General features: G+C 39.0%; 3 protein-coding genes and 1 non-coding gene across 5 annotated transcripts; 2 read left to right on the plus strand and 2 right to left on the minus strand.

The window, feature by feature from the left end:
- Nucleotides 1-2,875: 2,875 nt before the first annotated feature.
- On the plus strand, nt 2,876-8,296 carry ufsp2 (ufm1-specific peptidase 2). Its single transcript, XM_051386307.1, has 12 exons — nt 2,876-2,985; nt 3,190-3,280; nt 4,182-4,365; nt 4,459-4,525; nt 5,154-5,308; nt 5,425-5,617; nt 5,826-5,972; nt 6,179-6,343; nt 6,435-6,559; nt 6,643-6,719; nt 7,557-7,681; nt 7,785-8,296. The coding sequence occupies exons 1-12, from the start codon at nt 2,983-2,985 to the stop codon at nt 7,869-7,871; spliced, it is 1,419 nt and encodes a 472-aa protein (XP_051242267.1). The 5' UTR covers nt 2,876-2,982; the 3' UTR covers nt 7,872-8,296.
- trnar-ccu (transfer RNA arginine (anticodon CCU)) lies at nt 4,757-4,829 on the minus strand. Its single transcript has one exon. It is a non-coding gene; the product is annotated as a tRNA-Arg (tRNA).
- A 1,459-nt stretch (nt 8,297-9,755) lies between the features above and the next one.
- On the plus strand, nt 9,756-15,957 carry cfap97 (cilia and flagella associated protein 97). Of its 2 annotated transcripts, none has more exons than XM_051386305.1 (5): nt 9,756-9,936; nt 10,797-11,759; nt 12,463-12,740; nt 14,518-14,680; nt 15,368-15,957. In XM_051386305.1, the coding sequence occupies exons 2-5, from the start codon at nt 10,823-10,825 to the stop codon at nt 15,490-15,492; spliced, it is 1,503 nt and encodes a 500-aa protein (XP_051242265.1). In that variant the 5' UTR covers nt 9,756-9,936; nt 10,797-10,822; the 3' UTR covers nt 15,493-15,957. The 2 variants fall into 2 exon arrangements, with proteins under 2 accessions (XP_051242265.1, XP_051242266.1); XM_051386306.1 differs by having other exon boundaries at nt 15,371-15,957.
- Nucleotides 15,958-16,624: 667 nt separating this feature from the next.
- On the minus strand, nt 16,625-18,940 carry slc25a4 (solute carrier family 25 member 4). The gene is made up of 4 exons (XM_051386310.1): nt 18,733-18,940; nt 17,554-18,040; nt 17,317-17,457; nt 16,625-17,197 (listed from the first exon to the last, which is right to left on the minus strand). Exons 1-4 carry the CDS (start codon nt 18,841-18,843, stop codon nt 17,040-17,042), a joined length of 897 nt encoding a protein of 298 aa, XP_051242270.1. The 5' UTR covers nt 18,844-18,940; the 3' UTR covers nt 16,625-17,039.
- Nucleotides 18,941-22,992: the final 4,052 nt, after the last annotated feature.

The following is a 22,992-nucleotide window of genomic DNA, read 5'->3' on the forward strand; positions in this document are numbered from 1 at the left end:
CCGACTTTTGACATTTCTTATATTTTCTTTTATGTGGACAATTTAAATTAAACCCATTTCTGACAGGATTAATATCATCATTCTTATAGGTAAATATCATATTCACTGTTGTAAATGGAGAAACAGCAATCCCTCTTTTGTATGTTTTTTAAATGATTTAATTGAATGACAAATTATTTTTCTTGTCTCATAAGAAAGTGTATTCCAGTAAAATACCACTTAAGATTTGTGGGGATGTTTTGCTCTTTTTGCTGTTTTGATTTATGCCCTCTTTTGTTTTGTCTAGTTTTTTTAATTTTTGTCCCTCATAGTTTTATTTTGTTTCTTATTAAGATTAATATTTACTGTCAATTTTTTTGTATACCTAACTGTAATTACTTAAGTTTATCTGTATTTTTTCTTTGTTTCTTTGTTTCTCTATCTTTCCTTGTCCTGTCTCATATGTGTCTTACTCTAACTACTACTTGCATTATTTAAAAAGTACATATAGCACTGTTGTTGAATGATAGCCATAAGTCTCCAAAATGGCAACTAGAGTAATATGTAATCCTTCCAATGATACAACAATGTAAAGTTCACATTTCTTGTTTTGTGCAAGAAATATATTTTAAAGTTTATCTGTAGTGAATCTGAGGATTCAGCAGTCTGAATTCAGACAAGTCTCATAGATATATTTCAAAATGGACATATGGGCACCTGCCTAAAATTGTGATCTAAACCTAAACATATTAAATAGCCTATAGTCACCATTAACATATTATTCTGTATCATCTTGGCAAAAACAAACAAATAAACAAACAAATCAGTTCAAGATGCTTTTACTGACTGTCAGTAACTATCCAATTGTAAAGCGCTTTAGACCTGTATGTATATAGCCACTTTCTCATTGTTACATATTACACAACCAAATGAATCAAAGTATAAACTTTTCTTATGTCCATATGATAAATGTGCATTTGTAATGTGTGTGTTTCCATGGTGCCGGTCATGTATGCAGTCCCTGCACACACTCTTCCAGAGACCCTAACACTCTGTTTATGATACACAGAGAGATAGCTAATCTCATCACAAATCAAGCCCAGCACACTAAATCCACAGGAACTTAACAGCTATGACGTCAGACAATTACAATGTATATACATAGCTGCACTCGATTCAACAAGAAGAAACAATTTTCAGGCAGATTGCAACATTCAAGCACATAAAGACCTCTAAGAGATACTTACAGTAAATCTTCTTTGGTAATGTTACATTTACTCTAGTAGAGTTAACTGGTCCACTGGTTATTCAAGTGAAGGCAGTATACAGTGCCACCATTTCATCTGTAAGTATATGCTTACAAGCCGGACATGTACATTGGGTCCGTCAAGGGTGTCTGCTACACTGAGACAATTGATTTTGAATGTTATTGTTGAGAAGGACCGTTTCAGCTCCTTTTCCCAGTAATCTTAACAAACCCTTGATGATTTTATCCAGAAGCAATGTTAGAACAAAACATGACTGACCTAAATTCGGCCTCATTGTCAACTCTGCTTCCGGGCATGTGCTTTATTTGACTTTGCAATCCTAAAGAAGAATTGTTAGTAAGTTTAAACATATTAAAGAGTACAAATATTCATGTAGTTTACCCATAATTCATATGCTGAAAAAAACATCCTTTGTTTGCGAAATATAGTTAATTATGTACTGCTATCTGATTTGTCCACAAATGCAGCTTTTAATGAGGATTTTATTTTTCTGTTGTTATGTTCAAAGAGATTTGGTAGCAATGTTTGCTACAAGCAACAATATACTTCTATAAGCATAACAATGACATACAGTGTCTCGAGCTATGTGTCCACTCAGCCTGCCTGGCCTAGCACGCATGGCTGACATGTAATAGCCTCAGGTAATAAGGCAATGCACAGAGAAATATAGTTCACTGTTTTGCCATGTATTCAATTTGATTCTTTGCACTCTCCTTTGCATTCTCTAACCTTGTAAAAAAAAAAAAAACTGTAAAATCCAAACAAATAGCTGAATAAAAAGATATGAAAAATATAACACTTTGTTTTCAAGTGTTGCATAAGACGGGTGATATGGGCACTGATGCTGGAATAATTAGATATAGTATGCATCACTTAATCCTAGTAAAGCAGAACCAGCAACAGAGACACACTTGATAATGTACGACCAGAACCACTACAGGAGATTTTATAGTACGCTCATTAGCAGTGAGCAGTATGATTGACTGGACAATATTTGAAGCAGTAGCGTCTATAGTAGGTTTTTTATTATGAATTATTATTTTTTCCCCACTGTAAAGTGCTTAACATTCAGCCATTGTTTATATATTTCTGTCGATCTCTTAAAAATCACATTACAGTATTAAACTATCACGAAAGAAGAGGAAGAGAGGACCAAAGAAGAATTTTCTCTCTGTTATTTGCTCATATAATGTGTGATGCCCATTAGTCAGTCTTTGCATACAACAGTTCTGTTAATATGGAGACACAGTGTTTTATTATAACTCTTTTTTATATTTATCTATGTACATATATATGTAAACTGTCCCTATTTGTGTTGTAAATCCATAGATGGACAGTTTGTAGATGAATGTTAAAAAAAAAAAAAAAAATGTGTCTTAATTTAATTAACTGAAAACTACAATGGGACACATTTAAGTAACATAAACTCAGAATAGGAATAGGAACCAATGCAACTCTGCTAAAATAGGTTTGGTTGTACTTGTAACTGTAGTCAGATGGTTACGGTAATCTAATTTTACACACACAAAAAAAAAAAAAGACAAAAGGGATGTTCCAAATTAAATGTTCCAATTACGAGTTACATTGAATGCAACATAAGTAGGCGGGGCCAGTGTGGTCCAATAGAGTGCAGCAGCCAGAGACACGTTGAATATTTCCTACAACAGACATGTCAGCCTCCAGTGTCTAGAGAGCAGCTCATAGCTTAGTGATTTTACATTACTGGACCTCCACAATGGTGAGTTTACAGATAAATCATCGTTCTTGTCCCTTTCTGTTCAGCTTCATATTACTCTCAGCTCGCTGTTGGCTTGTAGATTAGCGTACTGACAGCTGACAGCGGCTCCTCGGTTCTTTGCTTGCAGTCAATAAGACAACACATGTGTCTCGTTAACGTTATAAACTCTGTCAGTTCCTACTAACTTCTCTTGTGTTGTCTCAGGTTGTTGCTGACTCCCAGGCCTCCGACACAGGGACCATCCTTCGTGTCAGAGGGCCGCTGGAGCTCAAATGTCGGCTGGACAGCACAGATGGTACGTTCACTGACGTTTTACTCCAAATTTGAACTTAATGGTTCCCAAAGTTTCACACATTAAGGTTAAGTGGGGTCCCTGCATCCGTTTATTAGTGCTTGCATGAGTTAGGTGCCTGTTTTGATCACCTGGTTTACTTTCTTTACTTCTGTGTCCTCTGATACTGCATCATATATCTAATACTGAAGCCTCCACAACCCAATAAGTACTTTTCCTAGCACTACCTGCAGGATCATAGCCAGGATTTCAGAAATACTGGAGTCAAGAGTCCAAAAGATTGTTAAATCAGTTTTATTCCTTACTTCATATATATATATGAATTTAACTGCTAGATTATACTTTTAGTCTTCCACACAATGCCTGGAATATAGGCCTAATATGTGTGGGGAAGTATAAAATCCCATTCTTTAATTCATGTATTTGGCCTTAAACATTAAACAGAAGTTTAACTTTTAAAGAAATATCTGAATCAGGCTGTAAAACTCCTTATGTGAAAATGTATCTGTAATTGTAGAGTGCAAATTAATCACAAAAACAAGGACATGACTTTGGGCTCCTCATTGGCAGCTGTGGCCCTGCTTCCTGGTGTAATTAAATGTAAACATTTTTGGCATTAGTAGTGTAAGTGGAGCTGGGCCACTGAGGAAATAGGTAGAGAACACAGTAAACCAAAGAAAAATGCGGATAGCAAGATTCTAATTGAATTTACAGTATTAGATAAAGATTAATGAATGTTGCACATTAGTGTTTTAAAATTGGCAAATAGATAAAATACATGAGAAATGCGTATGGAAGAAAGAATAATACAATACCCCCAGTGTATAAAATATAATGTCATAACAGAGTAGCGATGGTAAACGACTAATATTGTCCGTCAATCTGTCTGTCTGTCTTCTTTCAGCACTGCTCATGCAAAAAGTAATCTCGACGACATTTGAGACACTTCGCTCTCAGGTGAAATCTGAATCCTGTGTTCTAACAGTGTGTGACAGTCCTGTTATTATTTGGCCAAACAGAGGTGTTCATGCAACACCTGAAGAAATAACTCCAAACACTCTGTGTGAAGAGATACTTCAATGGATACAGTAAGTTCACCTTTTTAAAATTGTTTCTTTTACACATGGAATTGGCTTTTCTTTGTTTGCCTGAATTGTAATTGTGGCTTTAATGTATTTCAGGACAGATGAACAAGAAAGTGCTGGCAAGAGATCTGCAAAAAAGAAAAGCAGAAAAAGTCCAGCAGCGGTATGTACACATCTGAAATACTGAACTGAGAAACACTTTTTTTTCTGTGAACCACTAGGTATCTGCCACAGCATCTTCATAGTATTTTGTATTGCAAGTAGGGCTGCAACATTTTCATTCTCAGTGATTCTTGTAATTTGTAAAAATGCTGTCATAGCAGAGAGTGGCTTGCGTTCCACAACCAGCCAAGGTTGTCAGCCAAGCTGAATTTTGCCACAATACTCTGCTAATCACCCCAGATGGGACTCGAACCCACAATCCCTGGCTTAGGAGGCCAGTGCCTTATCCATTAGGCCACTGGGGCTGCTGTACCTGTCAGGAAGCCATTGTGTTTGACTCACTGTTGGGTGGTGATAACACTGGCACTGTTATCCTTTCATACAATGAGCAGAAATAGAAGCCTTTGTGTGAACTACAATCAGGGAATCATGAAAGCGTTCAGTGCCTGGCCTGATGTTCATTGTAGCCTACACAGAAGACTATTCAATGTCAGAAAGTTTCTTTTCAGACACACTTTCCTGCCGGTCCTGTATTTAATTGTTTTCTCCAAACCTAAGGATATTCACCCATGTCTTATTGGTGTCTGTGTGTATTTGAGCTTGAATGTAAAGTCACACTTGTCCTTCAGAATGTCATTAACCTTCGCCTCATGATGGAGGTGACAAAGACGGGCCCTCTTTCTGCCCCGATCCTCAGCAGAACAGTCCAGAAATCCCTCTTCCTGTCTACAACTCTTCCCATGGACTGTGTCGTCCGTACCACCTGCAGCGACACAATCAAAGAGTATGTCTCACTTTAAAAGCATTGGTTTTATATTTCTGACCTGACTCACCAGCAGCTACTGCCATTTGTGCTCACACACTGTCTCACTGTGAAAGATTTCTGTTCTGATGTTGCAGGGCTTTTGAGCACCTGTTGGAGGCACTAACTCATCAGCTGTGTGAGATGGAGAAAGTGACCCTGCAGCACATGAAGGGGACCACGCTGCTGGTTCCTGAACCGCTTCACTTCCTTCTTCCAGAGCCAAAAGGACTAGTGACCGCGGTTTACCCAGCAGGAGTGCCTGACAGCCAACTAGAGACACAGCGCAAGGTAAACAAACAAGCAGTTCCCCTGACAATAAAATTGTTATATATATCCATATATATCTTAAATGCCTAATACAACATATTGCATAGAGATGAACACTAGGCTGAAACACCAGTTAAAAGCATAGTCTTGTGTTTGCTTGAGACCTGATTTATGTTCTTTTCTAGCATATCTTTTCATTTTATTTTACACAATATTTCCGTCTAAGCAGGAATTGCATCAACAGTTTGAGCTACCAGATGACTGGCCCTATTTTAGAAGAGCCAATGCTTACCACTTTCCCAATGAGCCCTACAAAGACGGTTACCTCCGAAATCCTCACCTGGTCCTCACACATCCCACCCTGGACAATGGAAAGGTACAGCTAATCACCAAATTAAAGTCTGTCGCACTCTATGTCCTTTTTTGAAGATGGATGCTGAGACGTACCCTGCAAGGAGTAGTAACTTTGATTTGTCTTTTCTTGTGTGTGTGTGTGTGTGTGTGTGTGTGTGTGTGTGTGTGTGTGTGTGTGTGTGTGTGTGTGTGTGTGTGTGTGTGTGTGTGTGTGTGTGTGTTCTCAAGGTCTACTTGGTCCAGGGGATCTACAGCTATCACCACTACATGCAGGACCATATGGATGACAATGGCTGGGGCTGTGCTTATCGCTCCCTCCAGACCATCTGCTCCTGGTTCCAGCAGCAAGGCTACACAGAGCGGTCTGTGCCCACCCACAAGGAGATCCAGCAGGTATAGTAGTGGTCCTGTAGATATGATAGACTATCACAATATAATAGAATTTTCCAATTGGCTGCTTTTTCATGGGCCCTATCCCTTTCAGGCTTTGGTGGATGTTGGAGACAAACAGGGATCGTTTGTTGGATCACGTCAGTGGATCGGATCCATCGAAGTTCAGGCTGTTCTGAACCAGCTGCTTGAAGTAACTTCCAAGATCATGTTTGTGAGGTGTGTTGTGTGATTACAAGCATATGGATAGCACATTGTTGTCCATTATACATTATCTGATGATAAATGTTTGTACTCTTCAGTCAAGGTTCTGAGTTGGCCTCCAAAGGCAGAGAACTGGCCAACCACTTCCTTACTGAAGGGACTCCTATTATGATCGGTAAGCTGGATGTCTGAACTTTTTCAGAACTATTTCTGAGATATGTTACACGATTTTTGGTTAGTTCAACTTAAACAGCTTACACAAACTTTAAAACCATAATATTTGTGCATATATTTTCATATAGTACTACAGAACCTTTACCTAAAACAATAGTAATAGCAACACAATAGCAATATATAATTGATATTAAAACAATTAAATGTTTAATGTATGTAAATGTAAACCAATGGGTCAATGGAAAATGCATAGTCACAGAGCTGAAAACAGGGCTGTTTTCCTGAGCTCATGAAAAGTTAACTTTTTTTCAAATATGTGGTCCTTACACAACAGCATCATACAAACAAATGATGAGCTTGTAGAATATGATACATTGCTGTAGATCAAACTACACAACCATACACCTATATGTTGTATAATGTTGTATAATACAACATACATCAATGCATCAGTAATATTAATCCAAAAACATCATATAAAATAAATAAAGGATCTGAATACTACTTCCATTACAGCTTAACCCTGCCATAATTCCCAAATCGGTCAATAAGTTTTGTAAATGCAGGATTTCCTTAATGTAAGTTGTTTTCTGATGGTTTGAAAGGTTTGTTTACATCAGCAACATCTGTAAACACAAGAGGAACAGTAATACTTATTTTATAAGTTGGTTTCTTTGATTATACTGAATACATGAATATACTTATAATTTACAAAAAAATATAATTTTAAATGTCGGCTGTGAAAAATGTGGGTTACAACCGTGGTAAAATCTTGGTATAGGATTTTCCTAAGATGAAAGCAAGGCATCTTTTCATTTTACTTTCACCTGTGTTGCAGGAGGGGGAGTTTTAGCTCACACTATTCTTGGAGTGGCATGGAGTGAGACCACCGGGCAGATCCGCTATCTCATCCTAGATCCACATTACACTGGAGCAGAGGACTTACAGCTTATCACGGACAAGGTAACTGTCGTAAACATCTCCACTGGCTGCATTTCTCTCTGTAAAGTATACATTTTCGTGCATGGTACAGTGTTGAATGTGCTGTGTATGTTGTCTTTCTCAGGGCTGGTGTGGCTGGAAATCACCAGATTTTTGGGATCAAACTGCGTATTATAATCTGTGTCTGCCTCAGAGGCCAAAGACCATCTGAGCTCTCACAGCCCTTCAGACGGACATCATGTGGCATCGGTAAATCATCTGCAAAACTTGGTTGTTTTTGTATAAATGTGTCCAACAATGCAAGTTTGAGTAATTTCTGTAATGATTTTAAAATCGGTTTTGTCAAGTCCCACATAGAGATGGATGTAATTTTGTATTTAAAAGAGACATTGATCATATCATATACTGTACTTTCTGTACTTGCCATTTAAAATGACAAAGGCTGGTGAAATATGTATATTAAATACACTCATTTCATTGAGAAATACAATGCATCAAGGTCAACAGAGTTGAATCATTGCTGAATGTTACCAAATGAATCCATCATGAGTGATGTAAAACAAGGTCTTGAATCTCTTTAACTGCTGGACCTTGTATACTGGACTTACTAATAATTAAACTGTACATTATATTTTACTGTGTCCTCAATTTGTGTTGTTTTTGTTTGTATATATGACAGACAGAAGACTATATATATCCTAAATTTGTTATGGACCCAAAGGACCCCCAGGCGCCCCCTGGTCTCACTCTGAGAACTGCTCGTAGCTGCTCCTGAATGCGGCCTGATCTGTACTGATCCCTCTGACACAGCCCATTATTATAAAACAATAACTCCCTGTAATTGAGTTTTTACAACCAGTCAGTTGTCAGAGTCAAATAGACGTTTTTTCTCTTCTCCCCAGCAAGCATAATAAAATGAGTTTCTTAAAAATCTTTAGCGCTCCAACTGCAGAAACTTATTGTCAGTCTTTGTGACACTCTTGTCCATGGGCTGATTGTGTAAGTATGGGAGTGTGACAGAAATACCCCCATTCAATCCCCATCTCTACCCATCCTGCATTGGCATGTAAATTCTATGACAGTGACCAGACACAGGTTCATACGATAGATTCACCCAAGTTCTATTGTCCCGGGACATTGGCATTTCATTAGTGTGTGTCACTTCTAGCTCTAACAATGTTATTAAGAGAAAACCCGTGACAAATTGCAATGTCAGGGGACGCGCCATCAGATAATCCCCTCTCTTGTTAATGGGTATGCACCAGGGGAAGCAGTTACTTCGGCATAATGGATCCCCAAGGAAAAACTATATGACCTTCTGTCTATTCCTCTACCAGTTCTGATTCTTGGTATGTTTAAGTAGTTTAAACCTTTAGGTGAAAAAGATGAATCACTTCAGTGTAATATTTTGTTTTGTATCTCTCTGTAAATTTTAAACAGAAGGTAAACAAATGCATTGTGAGTAGCCAGACTGGATAAATATTTTGATGCGTGTCACACAAGAATCTGACAAAATATAAGAATTTTGAATGAAATGTATTTAATAGAAAATCAGGCAAACAAAAACAAAGAAACACACTATAATTGTTCAGCAGACTCACCAAACTCACTCATAATATTCTTATATGTCTACTCGTCTTGTTCTTTGTTAGTCTGATGTTAACTTAAACCAAGGAGCCGTTTTGGAAATAAGATGTTTTTAATGGAACATAATATATATTATCTACATAAATTATTGTAAGTGGTACATAATGTGGATCTTTTTGCATAGGACACAGATATGCCTTGTGTCACTTATTTCTCAACGTTTGCAAATTTAAAAAGAACTTTTAACACTTTATAACTCAAACTCTTTTGTTTTATGTTTATTCTTGAGTTGTTTTTAATTCATGGCTTTTCAATACGGGCTCTAATATGGTATTATGACTGAGTTGGCAAATATTGTAATCAAATTGGTCACTTTAACTTGATATCATTTTTATTATTATTATTTTTGTTTACGCACACATTTTTTGTTAAATTTTCCTGACACCAATCTGATTTAGTGAAAGCTTGACGCACGAGACTACAAACAGAGAAACCGTTGCCAGGAAGTGACGTTGCATAGTTACTAGGCACCACCGCAGCAGTCAGCTGTAACCCGCGTAACGAAGATTGTGTTTGTTAATGCGGGTTTCGTTTCATTTATCCGTCTTCTTAACGGAATACATGTCCTCTTTAAACAAGTACATGCAACTGTAACGTGAAACAAGGCTTATCGTGCGACCTTTCGCCAGGTAAGGAACCGTTGTCATAAGGCTAAAGTTAGCTAACCCTAACGTATAGTGGGACTTAAGTTATGCTAGCTGCTTTAGTTCGCTGCCAACCCAACGTGTGCGCTCTAGGTTTAAAGCTTTAAGGTAGCTAATATATTTTATTAAAGTGTCTGTTGTAACAGTGCTGTTGTCTTGGCAGGTTTGTCCAAATGGTATGCTAAATTGTATTGATACATTCGTCACATTTAACGGTAGATATCTTTTTATTGAATATCTATTGAAATAAAAATACCTTAAAGGACCTAACGTTAGCTAATGTGTACGTTTTTGCTCCTTAACTAACGTTACAATTCACGTACAATATACTTAACATAACATTATTAAATGCATCTTACAGTATCTTTCTTAACATCAATTTTCCATTTCCACGTGTGTCTTTATGGGTTGTAAATCACCTAGCGAATTCTGGAAATCTGCTTTAGATGTGTAATCCATCTCAGAGAACATCTGCATCAAGTGTGAATACATTTTTGTACAACGCTACTTTGTGCGATAATGCAGGTTGTAAGTGCAGCTAGTGGAGTCTAAACTGATAGCTCACAACAGGTATGTCACAAACGTTTAATGAAGGCTTTAATCTCTGGATGCATAACACAATTTAAGCAAGTTTAAAGAGTTTGTTAACTGATTTTTTTCATGTGTGGAAGTGACTGAAACCCAATTGATGCAGTGGAGTAGTAGAAAGAATGCTTTCAATTTGTTAAACACAGCAGCATGGTTTGAAGAATTGTTACCTGCAACATCAAGTATATGTAATTTGTAGTAGTAGTTGACCATCTGCACTTTAGATTATCTAAAGTCTCAATTTTACACTGTTACAGGTCCAGTGTGTTGGGGGAAGACTGCCATGTTCAATCCCAGTGATCTAGAAGGTGAAGTGGATCATTCGTTCTTTGACAGTGACTGTGATGACAGCAGGGATGGAGGAAAAAAGTTGGAGAAAGGCTTGAAGGTTGACAAACAGACCCCACCAGCACATGAGGGGCTGCATGAAAAACAGACTGAAAACACAAAAGGTGGTTGTTCCCTAAGGTGTGATGGGACGGGAAAATACCTGAAGCCAGTTGAGCACATCAGTAGCAGCAGGGCAGAAAAGAAAGACAACAGCTGTCCATCAAAGGAAGATGAGAGGAGTAGGGTACCATCCGTTGCCTGCACATCAGATAAAGTCATCAATAATAGCAGTGATAGTGAGGAAGACTCTAAGTTGTACTCTAAAAGGCCCAATGGAAGATTTATGGCTTTGCTGGCTGAGGCCAGAGAGACAGATCATAAGGATCTGCACAACCAGAGTCCAACCGAGTCTGAAGAAGAATCATTACAGTCCAGTGCTAAACACTCAAAAGGGAGAAATAAACAATCTCCAAAAAAACGGATAAGAAATCGGCACACCCGAAGTCCATCCCCTACTTCGACTGAGGCCAGCGTTGATGCAGACTCAGAGAGCTCCTGTAGCAGTAGCAATAGGAGAGGCAGTTTAGACTCTCCCGTCCTTCCCAGGTCCAACAGGTCTTCTTTATCCCCTGGAATGAGAAGGACCCGAGTGGGCTCAGCACGATCTCGGGATGTGCCCGCCAGCCACGCAGAAGAGTCAGACGATACAGTGACAGATGTGAGTCCTCTCTCCTCTTCTGACTCCAGCCCTCTCCAGTCGATGAGCCTGAACCGCACAGAGGCTGAGGAGGGAAGCCTCAAAGAGCAGCAGCATCAGGAGGAGAGTGTGCCCTCCAGTGGCCTTAGCAACATACATCAAGATGAAGACTCTGATCCTGATGTAGATGAGTGTAAGTCAACTTTTTATATTGCATTTTACAATTATTTGTAAGTCAGAAAAAATAAACCTATTTATGTTATTTACTGTGTTGTGTCCAGTCCCCAAAGACTTATAAGACACCAGAAATACAAATCATAACTTCTTACATATAAGAAGCCACGAACTTTGTCTTCTGTCCCAAACCCAACAAATAAAAACTGCCACAAAATAAGGTTCTCACCCTAAAATAATCATCCATCTACAAGAACTAATAAGAAATTACACACACTTTACTAAAAGGTGTATCCCTTAACAAACAAACTGAACTGCTATTTCTCTTCAGAGAGAGCAGTAAACCTGCCTGTTACACTGACACTATTGGGCACACAGAGATTGTCAAGTTTTAGTTGAATTCTCGTTCACATAAGGCTCTACACTGGAGTTATTTTTCTTGACAGTATGTTTGTAAACATCAACAAACCATCTTTCCTTACACCATCAACATCGGAACAATTTAGGCTGATTTTGAATAAACAATAAATTAAACATACAAAATTAAGATTTCAGGAATGTCCATGCACATTACAGGACTGTTTTTGTATATTTCATTTTTCCCATGTTTTAGTTGTTCTCTATAAAGTAAAAGAACCATTTAAACATTGCATAAAACACAGTAACTCTCTTTTAAAAGGCTGATTCAAGATAATGGAACAAGTGTCCTTTTCCTCAATCAGGTTCTCTCAGTTCAGAGAGTCAGCTTGGAGGTAAACTGGTGTTCTGTCCTGGAGGAAGAAACAGGAAGAACTACTCGTTCACTAATGATGAGGTCCGATGCATAGACCGCGAGAACCAGCGCCTTCTTCGGGAGCTTTCACGCCTTTCTCCAGCGCCCACACCAGGAAGTACAGTGGGGAAGAAAACCCACATGGCCAGTAACTCGCCACTCGTTCGCCCCTCTCATAGCGCACTCAACAGGCAGCGGGAACAGCAACGCATCGAGAGGGAGAACCTGGTGAGTTTTGCCTCCTGTGTGCATTGAGACTCATTTTGATATAGACACTAAACTTAAGTAAAGATGTATGTATTCATGTCAATCTAATTGTGTGCTTTAAGTGTATGCTTCATTAGCTGTAGCTCAGTGCTATTGATTCACACAATGTTACAAACTGCACCTCTTCAAATCTGAAGATGTACTTTTAATCAGCTGTTGTAGACACAGAAAGAAAATGTTCTGGGACAATCTGCAAGTTAAGTAGTTGGAGCATTCAGTCATAATTCTCACAATAATGTAACTGATTAACATATTTTAGTAACTTCTGTGATTGTCTGCAGTTATATCACTTTAATAGCTATATGCCTGCTGAAGTGTACATTTATTTAAGGATACTAGTTTGATAGGAACTAGTTAGTTGGTGTCAGCCTAAGAGTGCCACCCCTGAAAGCAGACACGGATGGACTTGGACAGATGGCAGCAGGTGGCAGGCTTGCAGCAGCACAGTGACATTAGTTCATGTGCAGCTTTAGCCTCTCACCCCATATATTAACTCTGCCTGACCACTTATGATTGATTGAAACACAGGGCGAGACAAGCAGCAGTGTTTAAAAACCATTCAGGAAATTATAATTGGCAGCCAGCGGAGTGTTATGTCTCCTCTGATGAGTGTTGACAGAAAACATGCGTTCATTTGTTCTCTGATATTTGTATTAGTATGTTTCTCATTATTGCTGAATAGAGATCTTACATGAATCCTGATTGTTGTTTTTATCAGGGAATGTGTTCAAGTCATTTTCAGACAGACTGTTCTGTCTCTTGAGTCCCTCTCTCTACGTTGTCAGGAGAGCTTTTCTGCGCCTTCTCTATTCTTAGAGTGAAGTAATTGAATCTGCCGTGTGATCAGTGTACCCCACACATCACACATGTAAGACACCCCGTTTGTCCTGCACAAGTAAAGCGACTTCTGTGTATTTAAAGATTGGTCACTTACACAATATATCTTAATTTTCTATCAAAGAAGTGAATATAGAGGGCTAGATTTTGTTTGAAGAGATTTCAAAAAGGCTGTAGTTTGTCCGACTGCAAATAGAGGTCTGCAGTGCCTTTTTATAACCTCTGGAGGATTTGTGAACTTGAGTAGAACAGTCTCTTGGTTGTTGAGCTTTTTGCTTGTTGCGTTTCTTCACGTAGAGTTTGTGCTTACTGAGGGATTTCTGCACAGCATGCATGTGGGAGTGTGACTGTATGTATGACATTCAGCCATTTGCCTACAATGTTTGGCCTCATGCTGTTTGGTTGGGTTTGCTGTGATGTACCAGATATTTTTCTATTTTCATAACCCAATAGGGATTTGTAGAATGAGGACTATGTGTGCTTCATTTCTGAGCGAAGCACATGTTTATTATATAAATGTTATAAACACTTCTTAAATGTTAAAATTGTGTTTCAGATGTCGTGGGTCAAAAGACAGTAAAGTACAGGAAATGACTCAATGACTCAAATGGGAGAAAAACCTACATCATTCACATAAAATTCCTGTTAGTGAGCCTTGCTGCATTGTTATGTTTTATGGCTGAATTCTGGCATAACACACTCTCAGAGGCACTGATGGCTTTAAGAGCACATATTTTGAAGCACTTTTATATTCAAAATGATGGATAGCTTCCCGAGGAAAGCTCTGGAGAGTAACCTTATGTATATGCCAACATTTTTCCAAGGTGTACATGACTGATATCCTGAAAATTGTGTTTGTGTAAAAGGATAATTAGCACAAATGTCATTGTGTCCCTTTCAGGCTTTCCTGAAGAGGCTGGAGTCCGTCAAGCCTACACCTGGCCTAAAGCGTTCGCAACAACTGGCAGACTACCAGCGACAAGTTGGATACCTGGGAGCTCCTTCATACCCCATCTCTATGTCCAGCACAAAGAAAGAGAGCTCTACTAGCAAGACTCCCTCAGGTATGTAACTTAGTACACCTTGTGCGATAGCTGCACAGCGTAAAAGCACCAGTGCACCCAACCCTCACTGATTCCACAAGAGCAGGTTGCCCCCTGCAGAAGTGTGTGTAGTTCAGCCTGGTGTTGTTTGCATGTAATGATTCAATCAAGGGAAAGAAAGAGGATCTGCAAGCGGCACTGCGCTGTGACGCTCCTCTCAAATTGAAGGCTGCAGTTTTATCACACATGTCTGACCTGCTGATGGCTGCAGAGATTCATTTAACATAAGAAGACTTTCAGTTAGTAAAAAGCAGCTGTGGATGACTGATACTGGTAAGAATTATTCATTCATTTATGGTTGTTCCACCTCTCATACTAAACCTTTTTGTTATGTTTATTTTAATTGATTTACTGATTGAAGAGTTTTAAATATTTTTTCTAGTTGCTGTAAACTTTATGTCCTTGCTGGGTTTAAGAGGCAAACTTTAAATCATTTGCCAACAGTAGAACCAACTGCTTTACCAGCTCTGATAAACACCATTGTGCCTGTGTGTGTTTGTTATGGTTGAAATGTTCAAATATTAAATGTAAATGTTCTCATTGGAAATTTGGTTTAAAAATTTTAAATATCGTTTCTGTTAGGTTTCTGTTCTTATTAAGTAAAGGTAAATATGTAATCATGAAATATCTCTCTGTTGTCCACACCAGCAGGTCCCAGGCCTGTCAGTTCTGCCCACAACAGCTCCAGAGCAGTTTCCACCACCACCAACTCTAGCAGGACATCCATACCAAGGTCAAACAAACTGAGTGCTGCCCGACCAGCCTGGTGCTGAGAACACTGCGGTTTTCAAATACCTAATCTACAAAGAAGCTCATCGCTGGTTCCCTTTAGTGGTATCTGTTGGTATATATTCATTACAAAAGGCTCATTTTGGAAGGTACTAAGCTTAAATGATCTTCACTTTATCAACTATTCAGTGCTTTGTATTGTCATGTTTATCAGTTGTAAAGAAAATGGTCTTTTTCTCTACTCTTTGATGCCGAAATATAGCAAATGATGCTTTTAGCTCAGTGCTATTGTAATGCATTTGAATGGTTCAGTTGTGGCTTCTGAATACTGCAGTAACACTGTATTTTTGTAGGAAATATGGCCTATAATTCCACAGCCATGTTGACATGACTGACAATACATTATTATTTCAGTGACTGTTTCCATTAAATCTGCAATTTTCTGTCTGTCCGCTTTAATTACATGTGTACAGTTTATTATGCAATAATTAAAATTATTTAAAATATTATTTTGGTGTTTTCTATATGCTGCTCCCTATAAAATAAAGCTGCTTGTTCCACCAGTTAGTAGTGAGCAATTTTACAACCAGAATGGTGAACAAATATTTGCCTGATCTCTCCTAAAACATACTTGTACCAATTGAGCACATGCAACAATTGGTACACACAATAGCTTTTTTGTATTGTTAATATATGAAACTACTTCATATATTTCTATTGTGCTCATGGCTTTGAATATTTTGCACATTTTTAAAAGATTCTTTAGAGAACCAAAAATGACCCTGGTAAAAGCATTTTAGCTTTATGGTTGTAATCTACCACCAGGGTGCAGTTACTGGATATCATTTTTCCAATTAAAAGATTGTTGATATTTTAATAGAACACTCGGTGTGTTAATTGCATGAGGTTCTTAAATAGAGAAGACATTTTAAAATGTCAAAGTAAACAGATGTGTGTATATAATAAAATCAATAATGGCTGAATTCCAATTAGCTGCTTCAGTTTCAGGGTTCTGGTATTGTGCATGCTGGCTCATTGTCTAACTTTAATGAGTTACTTGGACACTTATAACAGAGCCAAAGTCAAAACGTCTGCTGTGAAAAGGGCCTGTTTAACTGCAGATGACAGGTTGCCACGACAACATACATACATACATTAAAAAAAAAAAAAAGACTATTACACTAATAAATCTTTATTCTTAATAAAATAATGTGTGAGGTGGCACAAATAGGTCAGAGTGGTCACAACATAACACATGGGCCTCAGCAACTGCTTTACAAACTGTCTAACCTGAAGAGCATATGACTGGTATCCTTCGCATCATCACAACGTCTCCACTGAAACACTGGCTTGACCTTGTCACATTAAAAGACTTTGTTCCTTTTGACACGTCGCAGATGGGATATATACAGATTTCTGAGGAGGCATGATAACCCAGGTCAGGTATACCTACCTGTCCCGGGGCTGTCGCAGAAGAATACATGCCCACATTGTAATTTATTCACCACAAGCTGTTATCACTCTATCACAAGAATTAAGACTTAAACAAAGTGAAGGGGTTTCCTTGGGGACTAAGAGATTAGAAAGTTTATTATGTGAACTTCTTGATCTCGTCGTACAGCACCAACACAAATGCGCCACCCATGCCTCTGATCACGTTGGACCAGGCACCCTTGAAGAAGGCTTTTGATCCCTCGTCCTTGAGGATCTTCCTCCAGCAGTCGATTGTGCCCTTGTACATGATGTCAGCTGTGGAAATGGAGACACGGATAGTGATGCGTAATGCCCAAAATGCATGCGTAATTGCGCCAAACGAATAAAATACATCACTCTAAGTACGTGGTTCTACAACCACTAGTGACGCTCACCTCCTTTGCGTCCAGACTGCATCATCATACGACGTCTGACGGTGTCGAAGGGGTATGAGATGATGCCAGCTGCGGCGGTGACAGTCTGGGCGATCATCCAGGTGATGACGATGTGCGTGTTCTTGGGGTCTGGCAGCATACCTGTTTGGAGGGAGAAGAAAAGTCACGCGCTCGTCACGAGAGAAAATACACACAAACTTAAATGTTTGACCTGAAATGACGACCAGATGTGCGCACCTTTAGCTGTGTCGAAGCATCCGAAGTAGGCCGCTCTGTAGATGATGATACCCTGCACTGACACGTTGAATCCGAGGTACAGACCCTTAATGCCATCGGTTTTAAAGATCTTGGTGAGGCAGTTTCCAAGACCGCTGAACTCTCTCTCTGCTGCGCCCTTGCCGATGTCGGCAGCGAGCCTTGTTCTGGCGAAGTCGAGAGGATAGACGAAGCAGAGCGAAGTCGCACCAGCGGCACCGCCGGATGCGAGATTACCAGCGAAGTAACGCCAGAATTGTGTTTTTTGATCCACACCACCGAGGAAGATCTTCTTGTACTTGTCTTTGAAGGCGAAGTTGAGGGCTTGGGTTGGGAAGTAACGGATCACGTTGGCCAGGTTGCCTCTCCAGAAGGAAATAAAACCCTGTTCCTTCGGGATTCTTACCACACAATCAATGATTCCCTTGTACTGCATCTCTGCAGTGATCTGTTTGCTGGCATGCTGGACCTGCAAGTAAAGACAATAAAAACTCTTTAAAAAGACGGTAACTACCCCAAAATGTGATTCATTCTCTCGTAGAACTTTGTGCAAAGGAACTTTGATATGGCTCGTTTTCTATTAACAACATAATATAATGTTGTTTATTCCAATTTTAATGACTTCTTGGGTTTAATATCCTTAATGTTTAATATTTTCCGACCTGCCTCTACTGTGTGTAGTTGTAGGCCTAGCATGCACACTCCTGTCACTTGAGAATCAGCTGTGTATTAGATTACATTCTTCAAGTTAAAATTAGCAATTCAATTTCACCCAAATATTACTGCGGTCATCTGTTGTATTGGAGTAATAATTAACTTAATAGACGTACCAATCGCTCATAAACTAGTATTATTGCCCTTTTATTGAACACACATTTTAGGATTCCGTGTCATCATCGCCATCACAGCTGCAGCATTGCAAAGTCCAGTGCGTAAAATCATCTCCCCATTGACGCAGCAGCTCTCATGTGCCCTCTGACATTATGAACCGGACCACATGAACTCACACTGTGCACATTTTCACTTTTTTCCTATTAAAACTAATCTAGTTTCACATCTTAACGTTTGGTTTATCAGAAACCCAACATTTACGCACACTTTACGCACAAAGCAATGGACATGCGGCCATGCTTGGACCAACAACTGGTTCAATTATGTTACCTGCAGCAACAACTTGACTCTCTCAATGGGAGCGACAGCTGTTTTGGAGATGGCAGCGGCAACACCACCTGCCAAAAAGTCCTTCATAAAACCTATCACCGCGTCCGACATGGTTGGTTGTTTCTTGTGCAGATTTGACACCCCTGACTGTTTCAATCCTCAACAAGGTCCTCTAGGAAACCCAACGCCCCTCCAAGTGGACGAGGACCCCCCCATCTGTCCTAATATATCGGCGCCATTTATCGCGAGAATTTTGAGTGATGGATTTGCATTTTGTCAAACAGATGAAGGAGGCTGAATAAATATCCGAGGTCGAAGTTCAAACGTGCGCCATGTTCCTGAAGTCAAGACGGGGCCAAGCCGGGGACGTTTAAAGGACACAATATGTGTAATTTGATTACTATAAAAACGTAGTTTGAATGTAATTGAATCTAATCATGATCATTATAAAGTGTTTTTCCTTAAATTCTGCTGGTTGACAGCCTTCTCATCCATCATCCAAACATACACTTGTTGGTCAATTGAGTTTCCAGATGCCTTAAAATGAAGAAAGGAGTTCAATGTAGTGTATCTTAAATGGGATAAGCTGTGGGACACTTTTAACAGTCATCCTAAAGAATATTGACAATTTTTAACATTTCAAAGTATAATCCTGACAAATACAGATACACATGCACACATAATTTCCTTCATCTCATTATATTTCTCATATAATCATGTTTTTAGGCTAACACAAATTGAAGCATATTTTCATTAGACCAAGGTGAAGGTCACTGCAGGGTGAAATTCCACCTGCTGATTCTGGGTCAGAGGTCGGATGCCTGAGGAACCTTTTTTTCTGATCCAATGAATGTATGGAAAGAAGGCATTCAGTTAAACCATTACACACAACTTGCTGTTGTTTTGTTTTGTTTTGTTTTATTTTATTTAACACTGGCCTTTTCCTCTCAGCCCACTGACAGTTTTGCTGCACATTCATTTTTGGCACCTGTTGAAAACCTGCGTCAAGTTAACTCGAGTTAGGACGGACAGTACTTTTCTTTCAAAATAAGATGCCACCACTTGCGCAAAAAAGGAACAACATGTTTTAGTCAATTTTGTTCTGAAATCGCCATCAAACCGGAAATCTAATTTTGTCTGACTTGACATGTGGAACATCACAAATGTCCCGTGGACGGAGATCTGAGACGGAAAAGCAATATGATCCAAAACGAAGCCAAGTTGGCTGCAGACGTTGGACATAATGTACTACAGCTTCCAACCCACCAGTGGGCTCAGAGTCCAAGTCTACTTCATTCATATATCTGTAAAATCTACGGCTTTCAGTGGGTTATCAAACACATATTGCAATTACAAATGTCAGCGCAATAACGATCGTAAACAGTTGGAATTTGCGAACAAAATACGTCTCAGAATCATTTTATCAGTAGCAAATACAGGCATAAGACTTTTGAGTAAAGCAGTGCCTTGGCCTTATTCAAGTAAAATAAAATGAAAATATAATAAAGTAAGTGAAGTTTTTGAGGTTTCGCCCTTTTGGTCTTCTCTTCAGGACTGTAACTACCACCTCAGGTCCACTTGGTGGCGCTGCTCAACTGTGCTGATTCATTGGCAAGCTTCCAAAGCTCAAGATTTTTCCTAATGTCAAACTAGTAACAATACTGATAAAACCCCAAGAATAACAACAACAACAACAATAATAATAATGATACTGGACTAATTATAATATAGAAAAACAAATAGGCCTAATTAAAGGCTGTACACTAACTTCTGCTGTGTGGCAACACATCACTAATTCTTATGAAATAATTCTAGTTTATGTAGTCTTTCTAGATTATTTTCCCACTATTAATATCACTTCTAAGGAAGATGTAACTTTGATGGTAGATCCCGTTGCTAATAACAATGGAAACTGGGGTAATAGCTTATCTGAAGCTTACTTTGGTTGTGGTTCTACTTTCCAATCCTCATGCTGTTGTGTTGTGCTGTCTAGAATAGTCAGTGGGTGGCACTAGAGAGCTGGGTTACATTACAGGGCATCATTAACATCCCCAGAGTGCAACCGTGGTACCCAGTGAAACAGGTGCTTTTACTCGTTTACTCCACACTCCACTTACAACAATACAAATAATGCACCACTTTACTTGTTCTCCACAGGGAAATATTCTTAAGTAGCCCCCACCAGCCAGGTCAGAGGTCAGGCTCAGCTGCAACCTTAGAGCTGGTCGGGGATTCAGCATCTTGTTCACTTCGACACTCCAGTCAGGCAGATGCTTGCTGACACAGGGGCTTGCACCTGCTTTTAAACAAGCAAAAGTCGATGTTTTTTTTGTTTGTTTTTTCAGCGCACATAGATTTATTTAACAATTGATTCAGTCTGTTTTTCAAGTCACATCTTTCTCCTCTAAAGCATCCTTATTTTGAGGTGTTATGGATTGCCTGATTCTGTGCCATTGGTTAAATTGACAGTTATTATTTATACTTCTATTAATCTGGTTTTGGTACCGTGAAATGAAACTACTTCTCATATTCCCTGGATTGTCATAACAGTTCACGTGATTATAATTTATGTAATAACCAATTAATTTGTTAGTGATGATATAGACAAAGGGAGTTTTATAACAGCAAATTTGTCTCTTCTATTATTTCTATTATATGGATTTGTTTTGTAAAATTCCCCAACAATCACTTATGTATCTAAAAATATCTAGTAACCATTTTCATGATTGGAGGAGACTTGGAAGAGTATAGTGGTTTACACATAATCTAGATCAGAAAAACTGACTCTCGTATTATTTCCACAAAAAGAAAACAGCTTTAGTTCCATGTTTAGTGCTGGTGAAGCTCTTTTTGTGCTATTATTTAAATCTGATCTAGATTTGCGAAAGTCGTTGCTCAGTAACCTTGGATTGAGGGAGGGGTCGTGGAGGGGGTGAAGGCTTGGATTTGCATTTTGAGTATGAAGAGCTGCAGGTGTCAGACAGTTAGACCCCCCGCCACACACATAAACATGCACACACGCATACACAAAGCCGTTACGCACAGCTCTCAACACCAATACAGTCACTGATTTTATCTGTTAAGAAGTAACTGCGACAAGCATCTTTTTTTCCTCTGGTCCCCTACTGTCTTAGACTTTAGATCTTAGACCAGTAGAGACTCAAAGATAATGGAGATTATGAATGTCAGACAGGGTTAAAACCACATATATTAGGGTCAAAACTCACCAGCATGGGACCACTGGTTGCTTCTGACTCCAGCACATCATTCAGACTGAATTTCTGGTTATGATTTCATTATTATATAAAGTAATTTAATTTTAGGGACAAATTCAGAAATGACAATAGTGTAGTGTTTAAAACACAGAGATTAGTTAAGTTTAGTAGGTTTGCACTGATTCAATAAACTGGATTGATTGTAAAAAAGAAATATAATAATAATAATCCTCTTTGTATTGCTTACAAGCAAAATATTACAAGAAAGTATTTGTCTTAAAGTATTTGTAAATTGTGGATTTGTTGGGGACTATTTTCCACTGCGGATTAATACACATTTGGTAATCTAGTGATAGTGAGTATTTATGGCAGCAGTTCAATGTATGTGGAACTGATTTAAAATAGACTACAGTTCCCATATTCATTGTAATGAAGGAACATATCACCTGGTACAACCTCACCAGCAATGTAGAAATATAAGTTTCATTACATTACTGTACATGTAAACACTATGGAGGCCTACTACATATTACATTGTGTGTTTCTTATACAAGCAGTATTATCCAGCACAGAGAAACAAGGGCCTTGTGTCAACAAAAGCTCAGTTCCCTCCTAGAAGATCATATTAGCTGTTTATTCCCTGGCAATCCTTGAGCCATGAGTCTCTTGTTTAAAGTCACAACATTAATACAATCCCCTTGCCTCAAATCCAACAGGCTGGGATGCACACTGAGTTCTCCTGAGCAGACTAGAGACTGAGCCCTCCAGGGCTCAGGGGATAGGAGATTATTTAAGTGTTTCCCTTCTCCTCTTCGGTGCCATTATTGGCCTGTTGGCCTGTTTTCATTAACGTTTAAGAGGCTGACCGAGGACAATATGAGTGAAAGGCACATGTGTGTGAGTCTGTGTGTAAAAAGAGAGAGTGAGAGTCAGCGTCACGCAGCTGACGTTTCCCACCCGAAGTCAGGGCAGTGCCCATGGCAGAGTAGCCAAGTTGGACAAACACACACACACACACACACACACACACACACACACACACACA

This window comes from Dicentrarchus labrax, unplaced genomic scaffold (assembly GCF_905237075.1).
Source record: "Dicentrarchus labrax unplaced genomic scaffold, dlabrax2021, whole genome shotgun sequence".
In the NCBI taxonomy this organism is placed as follows: Eukaryota; Metazoa; Chordata; class Actinopteri; family Moronidae; genus Dicentrarchus; species Dicentrarchus labrax.

Excerpts from the sequence above, each read along its gene's own strand:
- ufsp2 (XM_051386307.1), top strand. Across the intron at positions 4,366-4,458 it reads GAGATACTTCAATGGATACA|GACAGATGAACAAGAAAGTG; the intron begins GTAAGTTCACCT and ends AATGTATTTCAG. Across the intron at positions 6,720-7,556 it reads AGGGACTCCTATTATGATCG|GAGGGGGAGTTTTAGCTCAC; the intron begins GTAAGCTGGATG and ends CCTGTGTTGCAG.
- cfap97 (XM_051386305.1), top strand. The coding sequence starts at position 10,823 with ATGTTCAATCCCAGTGATCTAGAAGGTGAAGTGGATCATTCGTTCTTT. Across the intron at positions 11,760-12,462 it reads TGATCCTGATGTAGATGAGT|GTTCTCTCAGTTCAGAGAGT; the intron begins GTAAGTCAACTT and ends TTCCTCAATCAG. Across the intron at positions 14,681-15,367 it reads TACTAGCAAGACTCCCTCAG|CAGGTCCCAGGCCTGTCAGT; the intron begins GTATGTAACTTA and ends TGTCCACACCAG.
- slc25a4 (XM_051386310.1), bottom strand. The coding sequence starts at position 18,843 with ATGTCGGACGCGGTGATAGGTTTTATGAAGGACTTTTTGGCAGGTGGT. Across the intron at positions 18,041-18,732 it reads GAGTCAAGTTGTTGCTGCAG|GTCCAGCATGCCAGCAAACA; the intron begins GTAACATAATTG and ends CTTTACTTGCAG. Across the intron at positions 17,198-17,316 it reads GCAGTCTGGACGCAAAGGAG|CTGACATCATGTACAAGGGC; the intron begins GTGAGCGTCACT and ends CCATTTCCACAG.